The sequence below is a fragment of the Neodiprion lecontei genome, chromosome 3, assembly GCF_021901455.1.
Source record: "Neodiprion lecontei isolate iyNeoLeco1 chromosome 3, iyNeoLeco1.1, whole genome shotgun sequence".
NCBI lineage: Eukaryota > Metazoa > Arthropoda > Insecta > Hymenoptera > Diprionidae > Neodiprion > Neodiprion lecontei.
Window position 1 is genome coordinate 9,154,416 of NC_060262.1, and position 25,085 is coordinate 9,179,500.

General features: G+C 42.8%; 2 protein-coding genes and 1 pseudogene across 2 annotated transcripts; all 3 read right to left on the bottom strand.

The window, feature by feature from the left end:
* Positions 1–818: 818 nt before the first annotated feature.
* LOC124293264 (coiled-coil domain-containing protein 177-like) lies at positions 819–1,823 on the bottom strand. The gene has a single exon (XM_046733515.1). The coding sequence runs from the start codon at positions 1,821–1,823 to the stop codon at positions 819–821; it is 1,005 nt and encodes a 334-aa protein (XP_046589471.1).
* Positions 1,824–20,439: 18,616 nt separating this feature from the next.
* Positions 20,440–22,407, bottom strand: LOC107220636 (annotated as a pseudogene).
* A 1,673-nt stretch (positions 22,408–24,080) lies between these two features.
* Positions 24,081–24,821, bottom strand: LOC124293266. The gene has a single exon (XM_046733517.1). The coding sequence runs from the start codon at positions 24,819–24,821 to the stop codon at positions 24,081–24,083; it is 741 nt and encodes a 246-aa protein (XP_046589473.1).
* Between the last annotated feature and the right edge of the window lie 264 nt (positions 24,822–25,085).

Below are 25,085 nucleotides of genomic sequence, written 5' to 3' on the forward strand. Positions count from 1 at the left end.
TTCTAAAAATTGCACCAGCTGCCTACCTTCCTACTCTCCTCCTCTCCTTCTCCCCAGCATCCTCCCCCCTCCTGCCCTGTCCTGGCATTAAAATCAACCCCCACTAGCGCTTTTGCACCTCCCTCTATCTCTTCTGCCCGCTCCTTCAATTCCCCTATCTTCTCTTTTAGATCCCCATTTACGTATATTCCTACTACTACCCATTTTTCCCCCCCTATACTTATTTTCCTTGTTATCATGCCCTCTTTTACCTCTTCCCTCCCTCCCTCGCCACTTACTATCTCCCTTCTTATCCCTGACAGCATTCCGCCTATTGCTCTTCCCTTCCTATTTTTTCGAACCGCATACTGCACTTCCCATTTATACCCTACTGGCAACTTATTTCTAATCCTTTCCCACCCCTTCTTTTCTATCCATGTCTCCATTAGAAATATTACATCCCACTCCCCTAGCCCCCTCCAGAAATCTTCATACTTTCTCGCGAGCCCCGCCACATTCCAAAAAGCTACTTTTTACGACTCCCTTCCCGTCTCGCCTACTCCCCTCTCTCTCCTCTTTATCTCCCACCCCACCTGCCTCTGTGTCCCCCCCCCCCCCGCCCCCCCCCACTGCCCATTCCCCCGACTGCCTTTCACTACGTACCCTTCCCTGTGCTTCTATACTTCCCTCTTGTCTTTCCTCGCTTGCTGACCTTTCCCTATCGCTTTCCCCTACTGTTCCCCTCCCCTCCCCACCCTTTGCCCCTCTTCCCTCGCTCTCCCTGTACCGTCCCTAAGCACCTCTCCTATCTCATCCCACTTCCACATTTTCCCGTCTATCTAGATCTTTGCATACCCTATTCTTACTCTGTTTCCCCTTCTCTCCTCAATAGCTGCTATCTCCCTCAACTTCCATTTCATTCTCCTCTCTGCCCAGGTGAGATCCTCTTCTATTCTCTCCTCCCTCCCTTTGAGGAGGCTTTTTCTTTCCATTACCTGCCTCTTTTGCTCCCTATTTCCTAGTCTTGCTATCCATATCCCCTTTTCTCCCCCCTTTTTTGCGCCTACCTTCCACATATCTTTTACCTCGACCTCTACCCCTATCAGCTGCAAAATCTTTTTCGATCCTTCCTTTTCTCTTCCCTTCTCAAGTCTCGCTCCTCTCACTACTATATTTCCCCTTCTTTCTTCCCTTTCTTTCCTCTCTATAGCCCACTCCATCTCTTTTAACCTATCTATTGTTACCTGCGCCACTTCCGCACTCCCCTGTACCTGCCTTTCCCCCCCGCCTTCTGCACTCTTCTTTTCTAATTCTATCAGCCTCTCCTTTACCCTTTCCATCTCCCCCCCTCTCCGCTCTTCTACCTCTTCTAGTCTTTTACCTAGATCCCTTATCATTTCCTTCATCTCCTCCCTCTCTACGTCCCACTGCTCTTCCCTTCTAGTCATTTCGCCTTTAATCTTTTCCATTTCTTCCCTGATCCCCCTTCCCTGCCCTTTGACCTCCTCTAGACCTATCTTTAGCTCTTCCCTAATTAACCTTAACATATCCTGTATACCCCCTCCCTCTGCCTTCCCTTCCTCACCTTTCTTACCCTCCGGCGACCGGTGAACTTTCCTGCTTTTCCCAAATACTCTTTTTCTTTCCTGTATCTCGTCCACATCCTCCTCCCCTTTTTCCCCTTCCACCGCCCGCTTTCTCTTCCATAAGTCTAGTACCGTCGTCGTCGATCCCAGGCTATGCCTCCTATCCCTCCCTAACGCTGCTACTGCCCCCGGCCTACCCTTCTTTTTCTCCTCCTCTTCCCTGTTCGCCCCTTCTTTTTGGCCACCCGCGTTACTCATATTCTTTCTCTCCGTCACCGCTCCCTACCTTATCTATCCACCGCCTACCTGTCTCTACTCTATCCCCCTTCTTACTCCCTAGATGTCACCGCCTATTCTTATCTTATCCTTATCGTTGCCGTCCGCCGGCTCTTTCTGCCTAACCTCAAAACTCTCCCCCTTTTTTCTTTTTCAACTGCCCTTCCCTTCTATTCCTGCCTCCCTATTCCCTTCACCCGACCTCCGGTCTATGTCTTCCCCGCTCCTTCTCTGCCCTATTTCCTTTTCTCCTCACCTTTTCTATCCTGCTAAATTCTCGCCTTTTCACTCACACTCTTCCGCACACCTGCCACTCACATCCAAAACGGAAACGGAAGTCCCCCTCGAATATTGTAGTAGTTTTCATGAATTTCCTGTCTCGTAAGTAGAAAGGCAGGGTTCGGTCTCTTGACATGTGAGGAAGGTGGAAAATTATCACTTATTAATTATTTAACGAGCTCCTCGAAGAGGTTACAAGAGTTTGACCCTGTAAATTGGTTTTCGAGATAGCCTCAGAAGTTGTTTCATCACTCTCATTTGCAATAGCACGAGTGGAATAAACCCATCATCACAGGTCGTATGAACGGTTTTGGGGCAAACTGATTCTGTGGTCGTGAGGCGAGGCACAGAATTAGCGCAACTGACCGAAGACTCGTGAGGCGAGAGGTCTGTTTGCGCCAAGAATGATTTGTTAATGAAATATTTTAGTGTCTTGTTCACGTGAATCGAGTAACACGAATGACAATACCATTTGTGAATCTATAATTGTTTGAGTTGAAATCGTTTACTCATGTGATCAGTTCGCACGAGCAGATATTTAATAGATTCGGACGATTGAAAATTGTCGTTTATGAGTTATTATTTCGTGGTTATAATATTTCGTCTCACGAAAGGTGAGGCAGGATATAGAATACGTGAAAGCATGGTTATCTGAAGGATAACAATTATTCGCAATTATACGCAATTACACGCAATTATACGCAATTATACGCAATTATACCTTTTCCTGCATCAAGACGGCCTGACGCAATGCAGGTAGCTCTTTGCAGGTTCAGGGGCCCTACCTAAGGGTTTGGGGATTCTGCGCCGAACACCGTATCTAAGTTTCAACGTCAGACGCAATGCTGGGGTTCACTCAGACACGGCTCCCTGATACCCGAAGACTTTACTGATAGATGGAATGTGTTATCTACGTTGGATAGTTGGATGTTTGTATCATTATTTTTCAATTCTGACGAGTAATTGTTGAAATATTTCAATTGACGATGAATTAAATCATGATGATGATTTTACTGTTAATATTATTGGCAGAATCTTGGAAAACCGAAGCTTCGGGTAACTGCACTGAGATTTGAACCCAGGTCCTCTCGATTTCCTGTCAACTGCTCTGCAACCAGTGTTGGGCCTAATTGATTGGATTTGATTTACGAATTACAATTGTAATTTATAATCGAAAGAATTAAGATCGCAGTCTACAATTGCCTCGCAAAATCATATTGAGCCCATTTTATGATTACTTTGGCCATCGTGATTTTCATAAACTTCTTAGTCAACATGGGGGACCACGATCTTACATTATTATCATTAATTTCATTACTGTTATCATCATCATCATCGTCATCATCATCATTAATAATATTATTTATAATGTACCTATGTATAACTTGAATAAATTGTACTTACGTCCCCGTCAATCGCTCTGATTGCAGGTATAATCTGCTCCTTGAGTAGTTGCTAATATCTTTCCCCATTAAGATTTCCTTCGATGAAAAACGGCCCGATAATGTGGCCGTCGACAACAACCACCCAAATGTTCAGCTTGACAGGGTACTGTGTTCGATTTCCAAGGAAAACATAGGGATTATACCACGCTCTTGTATTCTACCTATTCGGCATTCCCATACCTCCATGCATAAAACTAAAACATAATCGTCGCCGTGTTGAATGCAATCATTTTTCGGCCTTTCGCAGTTTAAAATTAAATATGGGATGGCCAGCCAGCGAAAAACAGACGAAGAACGTAGGTGGTGCCGAGTCGGCGGTGACCGAGTGTTAACTTTCAAGATATTCTCTTGGTACACAGATTTAACACGATTTCGCAAAATCGCCAACAGAGAATCAAAATTTGACACATCCGTGCCGTATTTCACTTGGTCGGCAGTTAATTTTTTGATGCAGCCGCCGATCCCATCAGCTGAACTTTTTCCACGGCCAGCCTCACTAAAGTTGTAGGTAATATCTTCTAACTGAGAATAGCAATGAGGAAAGTTACACCATCACTCGTTATGTGTAATTTTCTTATCTCTGGGTTGGTAGCTAGATAAACGTAAAGTGTTTTTTTTTTATATGAACAATAATTGCAGAAGGATAATGTCTGAGTGATTTTGACAAAGTAGCAAAGCCATGGGAAGATTTTGAAGAGTAGATCATGCCGGTGTGTAAAGTACATTGAACTCTACTAGCCTCAAAGTGTACTGACCGAACTTCCGTTTCATACTTATGTCACGTGCGGAGCGGTCTCGCACGCGACGACTTCACCCTCTTTGTTATTACCGAGGTTTATATTTAATTTTGGTGGACTCGGAGGCGAACGTCCTCTACAGGGCGTTCCGTGGGAAATGGTTTGGAGGATTTCAATTATGTGGTACCAATTTTGAATGGAAGCGAGTAGAAATATTTAATGAAAAACTAAAAGGCAGCAGGGTTATCGACAAGGAAGCTTACAGTATTTTCCTATACTACTCACGTTCTCGCTCTTTCGTACTCTTTCTCTCGGATTCTGCTTCGGCCTCGATGGTGCCGAAGCTTACACCTTCACTCACTCACTTACGTACTACACTACTCTATAGAGTTCGTGGCTCGAGGTTCAACACTTATTACTACTTCAAGGACTAACGCCGCGACGCGAGATGCTTTGGAACACCGCTTATAGAATTAGAGGGATTCCCACTCTAATCGTCGGTGAATCTAAGTCTGATACTCTTCACACAGCAGCTCTGAAGGAGCCCGGGTTCCGTAGATGTCGTTCTTAGCTGTCTCTAACGGGGACTGTCTTCGCTCGCTCGTCCGACACCCCTTGGAACGTCGGGCGGCGAGCGAATTTCTGCTGACTTTGCAATTTAAAACAAAGGCTCGCCTCGCAACGGTCATCCTCGAAGTGCGTGATTTCGCGCTCGCCTCATCCCGGTGTTGATTACACCCGGGATCCGGCGGGCGCGAAGACGCTGACGTTGCTGGCTGTCCAACTACGCCGTTGCGCTTGGCTATACCACGAACTGATTAAAATAAAATATTTTATATGTACTAACTAAACCTATGCTTCCTTGTCTCTAAAGATAATAATAATAAATGATGAAATTGTTATGATCGGTAATATGTTACAATTTTGGGTAAATGTGCGGCGCTCGTGACACTTTCAAGAATAATTTTCACTGAAGTCAATGAGAAGTCCTAACTCATTGCTTTGTATAGAGTGTGTAAGTTTTTTCATGGAGTTATTTTGGTGAGTAATTCTGTATTCATGGGCTATAAAAAAATCTAGTTCATGATTAAAATGGTCAATTGCTTGCCCCATCGTACATGAAATTTTCTTTCCTGAAGTAATTTTAACAGGTATTGGTTTTTTATTTTTGTTTTTTCATCAATTCTTTGTTCTGAAGATACTTCCCACTTCATGTAAGATATTTTGTGAACAGGATTACTTTCTTTTAAATTAAATTCCAATTTTTTTAACTTACACATCTCACACGTTCTTGAAAGACATTGCTCAGAATTAGTGTCACATAAGAAACTGTTCAAATTTTTGTATGAGGTATTTTGAGTCAGTAACTTATGACTGTGAAAAGGTTGTATCAACAAAGAAAAAATTTCGTGAGTGAAACACGCACACGTATTTCGATTAGTAACTTTGGGTTCAATACAATACTTTGTGCGTAATTTTGCGAAAGTTGAATAGTTAACACGGTACGTATTTTGGGAACAAAATTTAGAATGTAAATCTTGAATCGTAGCATTCACATAACGCTTTGTTACTTGTTTACCATTCATTTTTATAGAAGCTTTTTCATCAGGAATTATCTGACTATTTTTTTCATATAGACTTGTCACTCGATCTTGGATGAGTTTTTGATTGCTTTTCATTTTATTTACATATTCCAATGGTTTATTACTCCTATGAACTCTTGAAGGAATAATAGGGACAACATTTTTCCTAATAGCCGATAGTTGTCGGTATTTTTTCACAATTTTTCCACTAATTGCTAGTCACTAATCTACCTAATTTTGCTTGAACTTTGAACTTCTTGACTCTTCATAAGATGATTTTAGTTGCTGTACCATGACTTCATGAAGTATTAATGTTTTGCCTAACTTCAGGATTCACATTATGACCGTTCAACATTTTATCAACTTTAGATTCGGGCGATGTCGAGTCCGATTTTTTGTTATTCAAACGTTGTAATTTTTTATTTAAGCTATTTATTTTTATTCGCAGATTTTTATTATCGTCCAATAATTTTTTATCGTCTCTGAAACATTTACGTAGATTTTTTTGTATTCGCTTCCTTCCTACCTTGGCTTGCTTAGATTCAAAGTTATTATTCATATCACTTTGCTCCGTTGTCGACTCATTATTTTCTTTTTGCCGTATCCGTGAGTTTTTTTTTCCATAAATTTTGTTGTTTGCGACGAGGTCGCTTTTCTCGTTCTGATAACTGATCAATTGACTTGAGTTTTCGTTCCTTTTTTATTTTTTCATTTCTTGCTCTTTCACTCTGATAATAATTTTTGTGAGCCTTTGGATCGTTCCGTAGTTTTTCTCCTTAATTTTTCAGCAGTACGTTTTTGTTCCAAACGATATTGTTTTACTTGGGCACTAACTGTATTTTTACGGTTGATTTTTGTTTTTGATGGCAGTTCTTGAATTTTTCCATTTTTAGTGTCACTAGTATGAGGTAGCTTTCTAGTACGGAGTATTGGTGCGATCTGTATTAAAAAAAATTACAATTAATCATTAAACTAATTTTCCAACTAATGACTATAATTATATACTATTTTTATTATTCTTTCACATGGTACTGACACACACGGTACTGACATTTTCATTTCAAATAATAACTGTAATTGTTTGGTTTTGTATTTGATAATATCCACTTACTGTAAAATTTAGACTGGTATTTAATACAAGAATTTAATATTTTGGTCGGAAAAAATTAATAGTGAATGAAGTTTATCAATACCACCGTATCGACAAGACAATTTATGACATACCTTTTTCAAAATTGAGTTCTCACATGACACAAACTCTTTGCACTATTTCACCAACTCAATGTTTGTAAATATTACGCAGGTGACGTACTTTTAAGATGGTTCACTAGACGTTTCATAAATCTCCAGGGAGATGGCGCTCGAGTCACACAAATTCAAATTCAAAAATTCGTTAAAATTAACTACAAAAGTTATTGAATCGGAATTCGATGTTAACTCAATACATTGAACAAAAAGTGTGTCAATTTTTTTCAGTTTGATCATAAACATTAGAATTTATAACAAAATTAGTTCAAATAATTGATTGCGACAAAAAAAATTAACAGTTTATCGGTAAATTCTAGAAATGGACAGGACACGGTACTGACATTTAAGTGATATATTGTAAGTTTGCTCTCAGTGGCAAGTTATATTATATAAAAATAATGTTGAAATGTGTTTATAATCATCTAACTAAGACAAAAATTTCATTAATTAATGATCAGTCAGAACAAACAAGACAGGACATTGAATATCACAGTTATATCGGAATCATCCATACATCCTTCACGAAACGTGTTGATGGGACAATGATGCGTTTCAATCTCACGTGCTAATGTTAGGCATTTATTTTCAAGAGATGATGATTTATCCCTATGCTCAGCTACCAATGTGCTTATATGATTAAACGATTCGTTTCATGACGATTTCGCGTATGACATTTTAATGAGCATCGATTAACGACATAAACTTTGAATGATGGCCTTCTATCAGCGGAAGTATCAAATCAAGCTTGTGTAATTATATGTGTTAGATTACCCACAGAGAGATACAATACGCATCGCGGATGATCGATGGTGTCAGACGTTTTGGTCGATAGAGTAGTTGTAGATGACGATTGTAGCAAGTAGAGATCATAATTTTTGATGCTTCAATCAAATTTATTAACTCCAAAAATTAATTTCTGACACAATAATATATTTTATGCTAAAATAAAATATAAAATGTTCAAATAATTTATAATATAAAATGATCAGATAATTGTAATTTAAGCAAAATATGAAATAATTGAAAAATGTAATAACAAGTGTAAAAATGGTTGTATGGGCTAGTACCCAAACCCTATGTATTTTCTTTTTATCGCTCAGTTGAGAGAAATTGATAAAAAAAAAAATATTGCGCATGCACAATTCGACGTGGATAGGAAAATCACAAGCCGAAGAAGTTTGAGGTCAGCTCCAGATAGACGTTTCACCTCAAAACCAGAAGAAATGTGCAATTCTGTAACGATGATATGCAGAGGTGAAAAGCAATAAATCGGCGTGCTTTATGAACTGGAAAATAAACAAGCCCGGAGGCAGAACTGAGTAGAATCGAGTCAAAAAAGAGCGAGCGATGTAGCAAGCGACTTGAGTACTCACGAGAGAGAGAGGGAGAGGGAGAGAGAGAGGAGAGAGATTAGATTAGATTAGATTAGATTTATCAGAGGCTAGGGATCCAGAAGTCGATGACTAGAGTTCCCGTATAGCCTAAGCAATATGCAAAATATACATATCAAGGTGATTATTTACATATGGTAGTAGATAAAATCTACTTGCATTATATTGCATTATACAAAGCTTAATATTATAACAACCTTATTAGTATTCAGACTAATGAAGTATACAAAAAGAAAACAAAGCAAGTATTAGTGTAATAAAAACGAGAAAAAATAACAAAGAAGGGCGCAAACAAAATAAGTGACTAATAACTAGCCTAGGCTACACACCAATGGTGTTACTTACAACACTTTATCATATTTAAATTTACTAAACAAATGGGCAAACAGATGCTGCCTAAAGCAAGGGCGTTCGTACATGTTCCTAACGCAGATCGGGAGTTTGTTCCACTTTTCGGCGCACGAGACAAAAAGCGAATCACGCAAATAATTCAGACTTGCCTTAGAAATTACAAGATCAAGATGCGTCGCGCGCTTCGTTCCAGGACGATTCGGGGCCCTAAACCTACATCTACTTGCGAGATACGAAGGTTGGCCAGTACGCAAGACGGATGCCAGGAAGGACATAGCTAGGTACTCAATCCTATATGCGTATGATAACAGGTTCAGCTGTATGTATGCGGGAGAAATGTAGCTGCTTTTATGGACACCCGTTACAAACCGTATAGCGGCATTCATGCTACTACCAAGCTTCGTTACAAGCTCACCTGAGATCGAAACATATAGTCCTGCACAATAAACAAAAAAGGTCATTATGAGTGCTCTAATGAAAATGAGTGCTACATGAAAGTGTTAGGGAATGCCCGCATCGACGAAGACGATAAAGAGCAGCCGTACACTTTCTTCTAATTACGCCGCATTCAGCTCGAAAAGTTAACGCAGAGTCAAGTGTAACACCCAAAATCTTCAGCATCTCGCTGACGCGTACAACGGTGATGCTAAGCAGGATGTCAGGTGCAACGACTGAGGAGAGCCTTTTGATGAAGCTGCTCGAGCCAAACCAAATTGCACCGGTTTTCGCAGTATTAATGAGAAGTGAATTGGATCGCGCCCAGTTAGCAACATTAGTCAAGTCCTCATTAACGCGTCGAATGATATCCGGAAAGTCGCTGAAAGAACCATGAAGATAAATGCAGAAGTCGTCAGCGTATAGATGGTACGAACAATCCTTCAGTACAGAACCGATGTCGTTGATGAATAACGAAAAGAGTAGCGGGCCCAAGATGGAACCTTGCGGCACACCCGCACTTCTACCTAGGGATTGAGAACACTTGCCTGAGGGGGACACCACTACCTGAGTCCGACCCGTCAGATATGAGCAAAACCAATTACAAGCCGACGCACAAAATCCCACATTATACAGCTTGTCACAGAGCAACTGAATATTTACCAAATCAAATGCACGCGAGAAATCAATCGCAACCAATAATGTGACTTGCTGACGGTCGATGGCAACTCTTACATCATCAACTATTTTTACTACTGCAGAATGAGTGCTGTGAAACTTTCGAAAGCCAGATTGAAGCGGATCAAGCAAGTCACGTTGAGCGATGAATTCCGACATTTGTCTGTAGGCAACGGTCTCGAGTATTTTCGAAGTGGCATTTAAAATACTAATAGGTCTAAAGTCTTGCAGTACTTTAGGCATACTTATCTTAGGGATAGGTCGCACTGGAGCTTTTTTCCAGCCACATGGAAAAACCCCTGTTTGCAGTGAAGAGTCAAAGATATTCTGCAAAATAGGGATGATAGACATTGTTCGCTATTTGTTGTTACCTGGTTGTTCGACCGAGCCGCGTGGAAGGGGTAGATCGCTGGAGTCAAAGATGAGGTTTTTGGTTTTATTATATGTACATCTTATTTATTAACTATTTTATTTACATATATACATGATTTAACATAAGGATTGCCACGCGAGGGAAGGGGTGGTCGTCGTCCGATTGTACCGCGGTGGCGGCTGTAGTGAGGACGTGATGCGCTGAGTGGGCTCGGTCTTCGGGGGCGGCGTATACCGGCTTTCCGGAGAGCTCGGCGGTGTCGGGGGGCGGCGATTCTCAGGGTCGGTGGTCCTTTTCGGAGACTCCCACTCTCTATCCGACTGGGATGTCTAGGTGGCCGTCGAGACGTAGGAGCGCTGTGGTTCGGGGAAAGGAGAGACCGCTGCTGGAATGCGGCGAAAGTAGCTAGGTGACGTCACTCTCGCTCTCCTCACGTCCCACAATGAGAGCAGCACCGCCGGGGGCCTGGTGAGAGGCCTTGACGGGAGGTCTATTTGATGCAACACCCACGGAGCTGGAGGGTTGCAGGCTCTTGTGCTTCAGAGTGGGCTGGCTGGTGCCAGGGAAACAGGGTCCGTCATGCAGGAGGTACAAGGCGGTGGTGAGATTGCCCTGGAGACGCTGCAGCAGCTCATCAGCGGAGGCAGGTGGAAAGAAGCAGTCCCAATTCATAGAGTCAAGGGAGTGGGCGAACTCCTCAGTTGAGAAGTTACGATAGGAGCGCGAGGTGATAAGCCGCTGGTTCGAGGGAGCGGGCATTGCAAGGGTCACGTAAATTAGGTCGTGCCCAGCAATGAAGGGGGTCTCCGATTGTGCAAAGTCAGCGACAGCGTCAGGGTCACTAACGAGACAGAGATCCAGAAGAGAGTCAGCGGTGGATGTGTGATGAGTGGCCATGAAGGGTACCAGGTGAAGCGCGTGTGACTGGCAAAATGAACGAATGTTATGGGCCTTGTAGGAGTCAGCGAGCTGATTCGCGTTAAAATCGCCCAAGACTATAGAGAGAGCGTAACCGGGTGAGTAGAGGTCAAAATCCGACTCGAATAGGGCCAGGTTGGCCGTCTTTGGCGGGCGGTAAACTGCCGAGACCAGAAGTGGGGACAGGCCAGGAGCCTTGACTTCGGCCACGAGGTACTCAGGGAGAGCAGAGTAAGGAGGCGGAGATGCCGCGAGGATACGTCCACGCAGTGGGTCACGGAGGTACAGAGCAACCCCACCGCCCACTTTACCAGCGCGATCATTTCGGAGGATGGAGAAACCGGGTAAAGCGACTGAAGAGTCAGAGACTTCAGTGTGAAGCCAGGACTCGCTAACGGCGACGACGTGGTATGGGGAGGCGGTGAAATGGTAGCGGAGATAGTCCATGTGGACACGGATGGAGTTGGCGTTAATATGGCAGATCTGGAGCGAGGAGCGTGAACATCCAGGCGCAGGCGGCAAGCTCGAGGTTCCAGGTCACTGAGGCGATGAGCGGGCAGAGGAGGGGCTGGTGCGCGCCTCCTGTGTCACCTCACATTCAGCTAAAGGAGGCGGACGTGAGACGACGGCACCCCTTGGTGTATCGCGGATGGAACCACGCGAGCCACGATAGAACGGTGGTTGCAAAGTACGGCCACGCACGGAACCGGGCCTAGGTTGACGGCCAGAGGGACCCAGGCTGGACGGAGAGGCATCAGAGCCACCGCCGGGAGAGGCGGAGGGAGACCCGACCTCAAGTGCCTCGAGATCCTGAACTGTGCGTATACGCCGAGTACGCTCGCCGTCCCTGGACTTCAGCAAAACAACGCCATCGCTATGCCAGACATATTTAAATCCTCTAGCTTTGGCCACAGTACGGGTTGCGACAAGAAGTTTGTAGACATCCCCTGGGAGAGCCTCGTTCACATTTATGACAAGCGGAGGAGTGGTGCGCCGGGGGAGAAGGTCGGAGGTGCGGAGAATCCCGTGTGCCTTCTTGGCAGCAATGAGCCGGAGACACAAGTCCCGAGAGCGATAACTGGCAGCGGAGCATCACCCTGGGAGGTATCCCGGCGGGCACGGGATCGTGGGACTAGGAAGCGCGAGGATAGGACGTCCTCGTCTCCCAGAGTAACGCCAAGGGAGGCTGCAACCTGCAGAATGACTGCGCGAGGTTCGTCAGGGGATAGGTAAAGAACCCCTGAAATAATGAGCTCCGCCTCACAGAGCCGGGCAGAGACGCGCCGCAGTTCCGGTTGATCAGCAGCCTGGTGACGATAAAGGTCAGCGAAGGCTGTCCGCAACTCATCGAGTCTCTCAGCGAGGGTACGGTTTTGGTACTCGAGATCTTGTATGCGGGCTGCATTTTTGTCAATTTGCTCTTGCATAACAGTCAATGGGCCAAGACGATCATCAATGCCATCGATGCGACCTCCTATGTCGTCGAATCTGCTGTCGATCCGGCGCATCATTTCTCCGAGAAGCGTAGTTTGAGACGTAACGGCCGGGGTAAGGAGAGATCCGGAGGCAGTAGGAGCAGCCGAAAGCGGAGGTTGCGAGCCTAAGACAGAGCTAGAGCCGAGCACGGGAGCGGAAGGCGAGGACGGTGGTAGTTGACAGATCTCCATATTTCGCACCTACTGCAAGTGAGTATCACGGCAGCAACGAAGGGTGCCAGTGCGGGTTGCCTTAATCTTTAGACAACTTCGATGGTAATATGAGTTGCATTGGGCGCAGTGGACGGCGTCAAGGACCGGCTTGTTACAGCCAGCGCAGAGTCTGGCAGGACACATGACAGCTGGGCCGGCTGCCGAGGAGTAGAAGTTCCCTACCTTATCGGCTGGACGAGCAAGCGGCGGCGAGGCAAGAGAAAGCGACGGTGCCGATAGAACCGGCGGATGGAGCCACAACTGCCACAGTCACGCTATCGAGAGAGACCCAGCCAGACGGAAATGGAGAAGTAAACAGACCCAGGCATGCGCAGAAAGGAAGCCGGTGGCAGGTGCAGATTAGGTAGGGCCAGGTAGCCCAAAAGTCCAAACCAGAAAAGTGCAGCAAGGGCGTGAGAGAGACAGCTGGACGTGGAGATAAGCAAGCCAGAGGTGGCTTGCAAAAAAAGGCGCGTGCAAGGGGTCTGCAAATAAAAGGGCCCGAAGGCAGAAAGAGGCAGAAAAAGCTCCGTAAAGGAGGTGCGAAATGAAAGCGTGCAGGCACTACTTACGCACAAAGAGAGAGAGAGAGAGAGAGAGAGAGAGAGAGAGAGAGAGAGAGAGAGAGAGAGAGAGAGAGAGAGAAAGATAGATAGATAGATATTTTATTATGCCCTAGAATACTTTGGGGCAAGAGAAAAACTACGTATAAAATATAAATAATATACATAAGTATAAAAGTAAAATAAAATAAAAAGTAATATAAAATATAAAATAATAAATTTTAGATAGAATAAAGTAAAGTGAGTAGATTAAATGAAAAACACAATTAAATAAGCGAAATAAAATAAACAAAAATAAACTAGCACTACGCAATACTATAACTTAGGTAGTATAAAGATAGGTTAATTAATCGGGCTAGCTAGGGCAGAAACCTCATTAGATAAGAAGTACTCATACACCTTAGCCTTGAAAACAGCACATGAGGACGAGGAAGTAATGTCTAGAGGAAGAGAATGCCATAGGTAAACAGCAGTGAGATGGAAGGAGTTGCGGTAAATGCAAGTTCTATGTAGCGGAATATGAAAAGTATTAGCCATGCCCAGACGTGACGAATGACGAGTATAATCATGATGTAAGGGAAATAGTTCACGTAAGTACGACGGGGCATGGTTATGCAGAATATTATAAGTAACTATAGCTACAAAGTACTTCCTCCTGTTTGACACTGACAGCCACTTCAACCGTAATCGATACGGGGTGATATGTACATCACTACGCAGATCAAAAATGAATCGTATCGCACTGTTTACCAATCGCTGAAGTTTTAAGTCAAGCTCGTTTGACAAATCATTATAAACAACACAACAATAGTCGAGTAAAGGAAAAATTAGAGTAGAGACTAATTTTATGCGAAGTTCAGTTGACAGCGAGTTCTTGTGATATTTTAATCTATGAAGTGTGAAATTCACTGTGCGAGATATTGTTGTTACATGACTAGCTCAAGAAAGATTTGCTCGCATTATAACTCCCAGATTACGAGCCTCTAGTACATAAGGTATAGAGGTCTGATTTATTGCCATGACCGGCAATAGTTTTGTTACACTTTATTTCTCCCTGAACAATTAATAAACAGAAATAAGTAAATTATAAATAAAAGAGTCGACAAAATTGTAACGATAAAATAGTATAAATAAAATAGTTCAAATAAGCAGATTGCAATAAAGGGTAGAAATAAAAGTGTTCGTATAAAAAATTAAAAACTATGCATTCGTTCGCACATTCACACAATTTAAAAAATACGCCATGGATACACAATATGTTAAAATATGCTGCTTGCTTGTCTTAATTTTCGAATGTGGTTGCACCATGTGAGTCACTTGCCGATCCTGATCGTCTTCTCTCCATTGCTCTCGTTCGATAGATACTTTGAATTTGGATGTTCACCTTCAGGCTTCGTTGTTTACACACGTTCAGAGTGGAGATGAAATCAGCAAGGATCGCAATGGCATCGAATATTCGGCGAACTTCGTACTGTGTATATTGAGTTTTGGTAATGTAAAAATAGACTAGACTTTCAACTGCTACGGAGTATTATAGGTTTCGGTCTGCCCAGGTTGGCGTCTTTCCGCAGAGTCCTCTTCGCTTCTCTCCTCCGGATCTGTTGCCGGTTCCGCCAGACTGGTCAAGCGCGCACTTTCCTTGCGTCCGGTCAAATCCGAAATATTGCCGCCCATATTCGAATGAATGTAATCGTTACAGTTTAAAGTCGATGGACTGAACGTTTGCTCCACTACCACAAATCATTACAGAAGACTTCGCTAAATTTAATTTAAGGCTATTTTCATTCGAATACTCAGATATCTGGTTGATATCATAAAGTATCTTAGCTAACCCTACATTGAGCTCTGACCGGTGACAGCTCAAGTAGATTTGAGTATCATCAGCAAACACTATGTGGTCGGAATACTTGAGAGAAGCTCCTATGTCGTTGATAAAGACAGAAAACAATAAGGGTCCTAATACAGAGCCTTGTGGAACACCGGATGTGATAGGAAGCCAGTCCGAAATATTTGTCTTATCTATGACAGTCTGAGTTCTACCAGTGAGATAGGAGTAAACCCAGCTCAGAGACGATTCAGAAAAACCAATGTCACGGAGCTTTTTCAGCAGAATGGAATGAGAGACCGTGTCAAAGGCTTTGCTGAAGTCAAAGAGAACTAAAATAGTGACACGTCCATCATCAGCAGACTTTCTAATGTCATGGCAAAGGCGAAGCAAGGCTGTCTGTGTACTGTGAGCTGTGCGATACCCTGATTGACGAGAATCCAAAATATTATAGTCTGTGAGATATGTAATGATCTGGTTATGAGCAATCTTTTCATAGATTTTGGAGAGTTCGCACAAGTTCGCAATTGGTCGAGTATCCGAAGGAGACAAAGGTGTATTTTGTTTTGACAAAGGTCTAATAAATGATCGTTTCCAACTCGCCGGAAATAACGAGTTGTCAAAGCAGGAATTGAACAATTTCTGTAAGAAAGGAACCAGCAATGGAGCTGCTTTTTTTAATAATGAAAGACTAAATACCGTCAGGTCCAGTCGAATGAGAATTAGAGATATAGGACATAATTAACCGGAGTACATCATTCTCCGTTACATGCTCGAACTGAAACAGATGATTCGAGGTATCAACATGCCTTTTAATGGACTGCAATTCACCTTTAGAACAAGCTGGTAAGGAACTAGAGATTGAGGAATAATAAGAGTTCAATTGATCAGGCGTGAAAAAATTAAGAGGGGAGGTTGACGATGTTTTAACTAGCCCAAGGGTCGCAAGCTTCTTCCACAGTTTGTTAAGATTGTTAACATTGGCTAGTCTGGTAAAGTTGTACTCACTTTTCACACGTTCCAACTCAGACGTCAACTCGTCTCTGAATTTCCGATAAATTGCATACCCTAATGGGCTATTGGCTCTTTTTGCTTGTTTATAAAGGACGTTGCGTTTTCTAATATGTAATTTTAATTCTGGTGTGAGCCATGGTGCAATAGGCTTGCGTACAATAAAATTCTTGAAAGGAGCATGAATGTCAAGAGCTAAAAGTAAGATACCTTCTAAGGCCTCAAGAAACACGTTAATATCATCAGAGATTGAGGGATTTGTGGGTACAAGCTCTACTATCTTAACAAGAGATAATTCCACAGTTGTATTGAATGCACTGTTATGGCAAAGTATCGCTTCAACGCCAAAATTCGCCGATTCTATTCTACCACACTTATTTTGTTTTTCTTTTTCTATCCTCACGTTTATTACGATACGCTTTCGTGTTCTTCGCCCAGCAACGGAGCTGTCGCGATGACCACGCTCAGTCCGAACCTATCTCTCAATCGAGGAACATGTATTAATAAATGAAGCATTATTTTACGTGTCGAGTATTCAGTTATAATTTGTTGCAACATTCCCAAGCATCCCGTCACTTCTCCCTCGCGTCATTCTTGAATTAAGAGTTCGCAGTCTTTCTCTAAACATATTCTGTTTTTTTTTTTTTAGAAGATTTACACAGGCTATGTTTTGGGGTGTTGAAAATTATTTAAAATACTTTAGTCGTTTGTAATATACGTATCCAACAGGCGACATAAATATGCTTCTCTTACCTATTTTCATATACATCTGCCAAGTGGAATACATCGATTCTGGAACCTATAATGGTGTACAATAATTGAAATGATTACAATTATATAAACAGTGTATCATATGGTCAGAACAAAAGGAAAATCCGCTGATCGATATGCTCGAAATCCATTAATACAGTATCTTCAAAATTACGATATTAATTTTTTTATCAGTTAAAATTTTAAAATAACTGATCGGTACCGGCGAATAGGAATAGAAAGCGGAATGTCTGCGTTTCTCCGGGAACACATCGATTTTTCGTTAGTCGAGCTTCGCCACTATGTACTGTAACGCTAAGTCTTTTCTGCCCCTCGTTGAGCGCCAATTTGTAACGCTAAATTTTGTTACTTTCGGATGAGGACTTACCGTTGACACTTTGGCGCGATTCTCTACTTATCCGCAATATTAAACTACAACAAAATAATTACGTTGGGCGCCAGACGCATTAGCGTCGATTCTCAAAGAATAACATAAATCAATAAAATTAACACAAGACCGTACAAAAGGGATAAATAGAGAACCCGTTGTATGGCTGGCTAGACACAGGTACGATCGCGTACATCCCGGTAGAGTGGCGGAGTTCAAGGCAGCTAGCAGTAATTCCAGAATTAAAGAAAATAACCAAATAAAGAATAAACTCCAGGCAAAAGGGAAGATGAACAGGTTAATCGATCATATATTGTCGAGGAGGTTACATGAGTGAGGCAGGCAAATAAGGCGGTATCGATAGCGGTAGTTAATAAAATAAATAATCGTTGTTCACAAAAATATCGGTAGAATAGCAGTAAACGGTAGCTTTAACACGAGAGACGGTAGCTAGCAGAGAAAAATAGACGTAGGTCGAGAGAGGCGATATAATGCAAGATTTGACTTAAAACTACACGTCACTGGGCGACGTGGTCTTACCCAAGTTGCAAATGACACTACGAAAATTATTATTCTGTTAATTAGAACGAGAGAGCTTTACTGCGATCGGTAGAAAACAACGTAACGGTAGTTCGGTAGATGATACGTCAAATGTACCATAAATTATAACCAAGATGAGAGATTGACATTTCGTAACAATTTACCAAGTCGGCAAACGATCGACTAGGTAGCCTTCGGTAGAATTATTCATACGGTAGATTCGATAATTTTCAATCATTACATAATTGAGGAATTAAATAGTGAATTCCTAAATATAACTTTTGAGAGAATACCAAAATACAAAGTTATGAGAGTGAGAGGATTTCGGAGAGTTTACAAAATAGAGAAATATACAAAAATACACCGCAATACAAAAGAATAATTCACAGAACTTAGTTTAACAAAATACGAATAAATAAATAACAGGCAAAAATAATATAAAATGGTCAATAGTAACAAAGAAAAATGCGGTAATAGCTAGAGGTGATTCTACGCTCGCTTGTACTCCAAGGAACTCGATATACGATACAATAGGCACAAAAATAAATAAAAATATAATAAGCGATAACAGAAATAAAATATAAAGCACACTACTATTACAAAAAGAGTATGGAATCAAATATGAAGCCAATAGGGCTCAAAATACGATAGAAAATACAGAAGCAGGATAATAGAGATTCACAAATAATTAGAAAAATCATAAATACAAGAAAAGTAATTATTTGGCAGTTACGAGGTCGCTCAGATACGAAAATAATAGGTTACTGAAATCATGCAGTCACACGGCGGCTTACTGCAACTCTAGGCCGTGGACCATGATTCACACAAAATTGGCATCACACGATGCAACCAAGAAACAATAAATATAATATCAATGACCGAAATCATGCAGCCACACGGCGGCTTACTGCAACTTTAACCGTGGACCATGATTCACGCAAAGTCGATAAGTACTATGAGAAAGAATAGAAATTATGAGCAACTTCGTAACGGTACAATTCAAAGGCAAAAGCCTTACCTTAACGGTTGATCTCAGGCACACAAACTGATTCTAACTCAAACTATACTTCACAAAAGCAAAACTGATAAAGAAAGGAAAAAGGATGCAAAGAGTTTAGAAGGATAAACGATAGCGGTAGAATAGACGATAGGTCGGTAGCAAAAGAAGGAAAAGGTGTCGGCAGCTTAAATCGGTAGTAATGGTCGGGAGAATAATCGAAAACGAAGCTGTTCCTCAACAGGTCGAGCGTAGAATAGCAGGTCGTAGTTCAGCTCGCCGATCTCGCGGTTGTCGTGAGGTGATTCTTCTTCTTCTTTGATTGGTCGGTTGATCCCCACCGCAAATAGGCCATCCCCCTGTGGCGAATATTGGTTACTGCGTGGTCATACGCTTTCCAAAAATTACCGCTAGATGTGGTGTAATGTGCTGCTCGCGATTTCGTCGTTGACACCAACTCGTACGATTTTGTAGTCGCTTCAATTTACAGTCCAGGCTGCCTATCATCGGGGACTTCTTTGGCAGAGGCATACACAGGGTGCCTCTCGGCCAAAGTTACCGGGTGGAGAGTGACGCCTCATTGTTCACCTCCACCGGCTTTTGTACAGGCAGTAGCTAGCTGCCTGTACCTGAGGTCGTGCAGTCAGACGGTTGGCCAAACCGTGGACCACGACCCACACAATTGGTCCCTGCCGATAGGGAGGCAGCGTCGATCCTCGGAACGATGGCTTTATCACCCTGGACGTAGTGGTTTGGGGTCGGTCCGGCACCAGGCCGGTAAGTCGGAGGATGGCAGGCTACGGTCTGCCCTTCACGCCATCCGTGCGCCATCCGATAGAGTTGGCGGCTGGTTCCTCTTCGAGGAACGATGCCCTCGGCCGCCGCGGCGCCGGGAGGATTTTTATCTCCCTGTTCACCGGCAGTCGAGGCGATACGGAAGGTTCGGGTGGATGCTACCCCAGGTGTATATAAAGGTGCACCAAGGTAGCCAGTATAGTCTGATGAGACCGTCGGTAGGCGAAGTCGTCGAGAGCTGGAAACGGTAGAGAGTGGTCCCTTGTTGATCGGGATCGTTGTCGTCCAAGTACCTTGTTAGCTTGCGCCGAAGCGCGAAATAAAGAATTTACAAAAAAGAATTAGTTAAAAGTAGTTATTGCCTAGTTTGTATCGAGTTCGGTTGGAGTACCCTGCTGAGGACGCGTAAACTAAAAATAATAGCGGTTGTGTGCCCTTGTGACGGGCGATTCTGAAACGCCACGTTACAGTACATATACATTATTCTTCTCACAGCCATGAGTAAATACTTGAAACGCTCGGTCGGTAATGTCGAATACCTGAGATTGAGACATTTATCGAAGAAATCTGAGCAAGAAAAATTGACGAAAAGCACGTAGATGAGAATTTACAGTATTTCCATGTGGATCTTATGTTTAAAAAATTTGTTGTGAAAAATCCGGTGGCCTGTGTGCGAGGCAAGTTATTATCGAGTTGTATTGTGCCATATATCTATAAAAAAAATTACTAATAAAAGTAGAAACTAGCCCAACTTTTATAGTAATCGAAAATATCTTTATTGTTCAAAAACGTTGAAAAAAATTATCTGTTTTATTCTCGCTGACCCGGTAAGAGGTCAAAGTTATTTTATGAGGTGTCTGTTAAATTTTTAGTTGTATACGGCCGAATGATGTATATTATCATTTAATTTGAGACATTTGCTGCACACGGGCAGGATTATTGTTAGACGAAAAGAGACTATCAGTGATCGAAATTGATTAATTCGTAACTTCTCGATAAGATATCGCGACAGGTAAATTATCACGCGGCGTATAAAACTATGTAACGCATCGAAGCGAAAAATAATGTATCGATCGTTAAAGTTCGGTTGATTTGGAAATTTTTTCGAGTGTTCTTCTTGCTTCCGCCAGGGTAACGAAGGACCAAACATCATCGGCGAGAAGTTTCGGTTCCTCGAAAGCGCCGAAGTGACCACCCCGAGGCATGTGATTTACCTGAAGCAAATTCCGGTACTTGGAACGCAATAGGGATTCCGACTGGTAGGTAATTTCGTGCGGAAACAGGGCACATGCAGTCGGTGTGTAGATAGGAAATATTTCCGTCTGAAACATCAGATGAGCAATACTGAAAGTTTCGGCGTACAATCGCATTGTTGTTGTGATCGAGTTTGTCACCCAGTAGACCATAACGTTGTCCAAAAGCTCATCGATGGTAAACTTTTCGAGCAGTCGACCATCTTTGTTGAATCTGTAATCCGGATTCGTCCATGTGCTGAACTTTTCCAAGATGTAGGCAGCCAAACCAGCCGGAGAGTCGGTGAGCGCGATGCCGACTGGGTCAGGCTTTGTAACCTGTACGTGTAGATAACCAAATTCTTCGAAAAGACGTGACCAATGGTAGCTTAGAGGATACATCTTGGACCAGTGCTCATTGCTGACAACTAGAGACGGAATGTAGGCACCGAGAATGGTCCAGACGTAAGCAGAGGGTGCATTGTTTTGGCACATGTTCGAGTGTATTCCCAAAATACTTTCGGGGTAGAGAACTCCCATGTTTGCTGTGATGACACTTCCCGCGTCCCCGCCTTGAGCATAGAATTTTTCAAAACCTAGCCTGCTCATTAGATTCTTCAACACTATCGTCATCTGAGTGGAGCCTAAACCAGGGCGAGCTGCTGCGTCCGACAACCCGTAACCTGGCAACGATGGTATGATAAGCTCAAAGACGAAATCCCGATCATCACGTGGTATCGTGAGGAGAGGGATGATCTTCTGAAATTCAACGATGGATCCGGGCCAGCCGTGGACCAGCAGCAGAGGGAGAACTCTGATAGAACTGTCCTCGAAGATTCTGGGCTTCACATGGTAAAAGTGGATGTCCAAGCCTTGAATGCTGGTCTCGAACTGCGAATACTTGTTAAGGAGGCTTTGACGTTTGGTCCAGTCCTACTTTGTCCTCCAGTACTCCAGTACGGTTTTTAGGTGCTCGCTGTCTGCGCCGTAAATCCATCCAATGTCTTCGAGTGGCTTTCTCAAAGATTGGGTTCTACGAAGGCGCATCTTAAGGTCATCGTTAACTTCTTGTTTAACATCAATTTTGAATGGCCGAATAGTTTTGTCTTCCGAGTAAGATTCTCTTGTCCCCCAGTACTGATCGTCAGGCACTGCTGGCGCTTTGGGATTTTCTGAGTTACTCCAGTACCTTGCAGCTCCATAGATCAACAGCAATAACAGTAACGTGAATTTCCACATATTTGTGAGTTGATCCAAGTTTTCGAATGCAGTGAACTTGTTGTATGTAGAACGGACAGGCTGTGACGAACAACCAGCGAACTACACGTACCTAGTAGAACTGACGTGAGTCAAAATTCTTGAAGTTGCGGCGAACTATCATTTGGTCAGGATTCTGCGGTGTAATAAAGGCATACGAAAGTTCAAGAAGGTCATGCCCTGCGATAAATGGTGTTTCAGACTTTGTGAAGGCAATGTTTTTGTCACTACTATCAATAATTATGATGTCACGTGCGGAGCGGTCTCGCACGCGACGACTTCACCCTCTTTGTTATTACCGAGGTTTATATTTAATTTTGCTGGATTCGGAGGCGAACGTCCTCTACAGGGCGTTCCGTGGGAAATGGTTTGGAGGATTTCAATTATGTGGTACCAATTTTGAATGGAAGCAAGTAGAAATGTTTAATAAAACAACTAGAAGCAGCAAGGTTATAGACAAGGAAGCTTACACTATGTTCTTAGATTACTCACTTCTCTCTCTCTCTCTCTCTCTCTCTCGCTCGGTTGCCGCTTCGGCCTCGAAGGTGCCGAAGTTCACTTCACTCACTCGCTTACGTGCTACACGGCTTGATTAAGTTCGTGGCTTTGCGTATTGCGCTTAATTCTAACTTCACAGACTGATGCCGCGACGCGAGATGCTTGGATCACCGCGTGTAGATTTTGAAGGAGTTATCTCTCTAATCGTCGGAGACCCAAGGCTTATAGCTCTATACTCGACAGCTCTGAAGGAGCCTGATTCCGTTGATGTTGGTTTGATCCTGTCTCTAACGGGACTGTCTTCGCTCGCTCGTCCGACACCCCTTGGAACGTCGGGCGGGGAGCGAGCTTTTCGCTGACGTTTGCAATTTCGAACAAAGACTCGCCTCGCAACGGTCATCCTCGAAGCGCGTGATTTCGCGCTCGCCTCATCCCGGTGTTGATTACACCCGGGATCTGGCGGGCGCGAAGACGCTGACGTTGCTGGCTGTCCAACTACGCCGTTGCGCTTGGCTATTCCACGAACTGATTATAATAAAATATTTTATATGGACTAACTAAAACTATGCTTCCTTGTCTCTAGAGATAATAATATGACAAATGATAATTGTTATAATCGGGTAAGTGTGCGGCGCTCGTGACAATGACATCAATAAGCGTATCGGACGTGGATGTATGATGCGTTGCTTGGGATTCAACCAGGTATAATGATAGAGCAGAAACCATCTCACTAAGATATCTAGATTCAACAGAGTTAGACAGAAGATCACAATTCAGATCACCAGCAATTATGACATTTTCGAAGGAATGACTAAACTCGCAAAAAGTGTTTACATAGTCAGTGAATAGTTTACTTTTGGGTGGCCTGTACATGGACGTGAATAATATAGAGTCCTGGTTAGGATAGTGTATGTCAAGCAGGAGAAACTCAGGTTGATTAGAATACAAACAGGGTGAAGCTGCAAATAGATTGGCTTTCAATGACTCATGAATATAACACGCAACACCTCCACATCCCTTTCCTGTTCTATCATGACGAATAATAAAATAGTTCGGAATCTTAACAAGATCATTAGAAATTTCAGGCTTGAGCCATGTTTCAGATATAGAAATAACGTGATAAAAATGTTCGCTAAGATATGATTTGATGTAGTCAATGTGGCCCAATAACGAGTTTTCATTAAATTGACAGATTTTCAAGGACGTAGAACTATCATGCAATCTCACTGCTTTTCGAGAGTTCCGTACATGATTTAGTCAACCTAGTTTGTCGAGATCAGCCTCAGAGGTAATGCGAATAGGCTGAGATCCATCTTGCTTACGTGCGTAGATCTGACCCTCCCTAGACCATACATATTTCCAATTTCTGTCAGACGCGATCTTTTCAGTTTTGCGCAACAAATTATAAGTGTTTGGGTGAAGAAACTCGTTGACAAAAATATTGATCCGTTCATCACATGCAAAAACATCACTAACCGCTAATACGCCGTGCGAACGCTTTTTCCTTATAATATGGCTACTGATCTTTGAGGATTTAAAGAAGACGATAAATGATTTGGATGCCTCTCTAGTGTTATCCCGCTCAGGATTTTGGCTCGACGGAGCTCTGCGGGTGATTAAACGAATGTCGAGTATGTTAGAAGCAAGTTCAGGAACACCAAGCACAGTCAGAACTTTAGTAACGACTTCTAACGGATTATCGGTAACTGTAAATGGTATACCAGCAATGGTGATCTGGGCAGAGGAGTTGATAGGTGTATTGGTTAATGAATCTCGTAAAGAATCAATTTCCCTAGTAAGTAACACGTTGCTGGCCTCTAATTGTGCTATTCTGTCACCTTGATCACTCACTGTTTTAACAATATTTTCGATGGCATTAAGCTTAGATGCCATATTAGAATTAAATGTATTTTGACAGTTGATGAAAGCATTAAGTATATCTACATTTTTGTTTAGAAGGGCTGCTATCGAGTCAAGAGTTCTGCCCGAATGAGACATGACTGGTGTATCAACAATACAATTCAACTTCTCTCTGATATTTTGAGTACTACTCGATGGCGTGTTAATAAGATTTTTATAACAACAGGGACTAGAGTTTCTACTACTCGTATAGTATCTGTAACACCCTGGATGAAAACTTTTTGAGCAGTCTACACACTTGAGTTTTTCACCAGCTACAAGCCGTTTGCACTTAAAGCAAGTATCAGACATGCAACCGATTTGGTGTAATGAGAAGCAACAATAATACCAGCTGAGAGAAAT

Bases quoted from the DNA above. Each gene is read 5' to 3' on its own strand.
- LOC124293264 (XM_046733515.1), bottom strand. From the start codon at position 1,823: ATGAGTAACGCGGGTGGCCAAAAAGAAGGGGCGAACAGGGAAGAGGAG.
- LOC124293266 (XM_046733517.1), bottom strand. From the start codon at position 24,821: ATGTCTCATTCGGGCAGAACTCTTGACTCGATAGCAGCCCTTCTAAAC.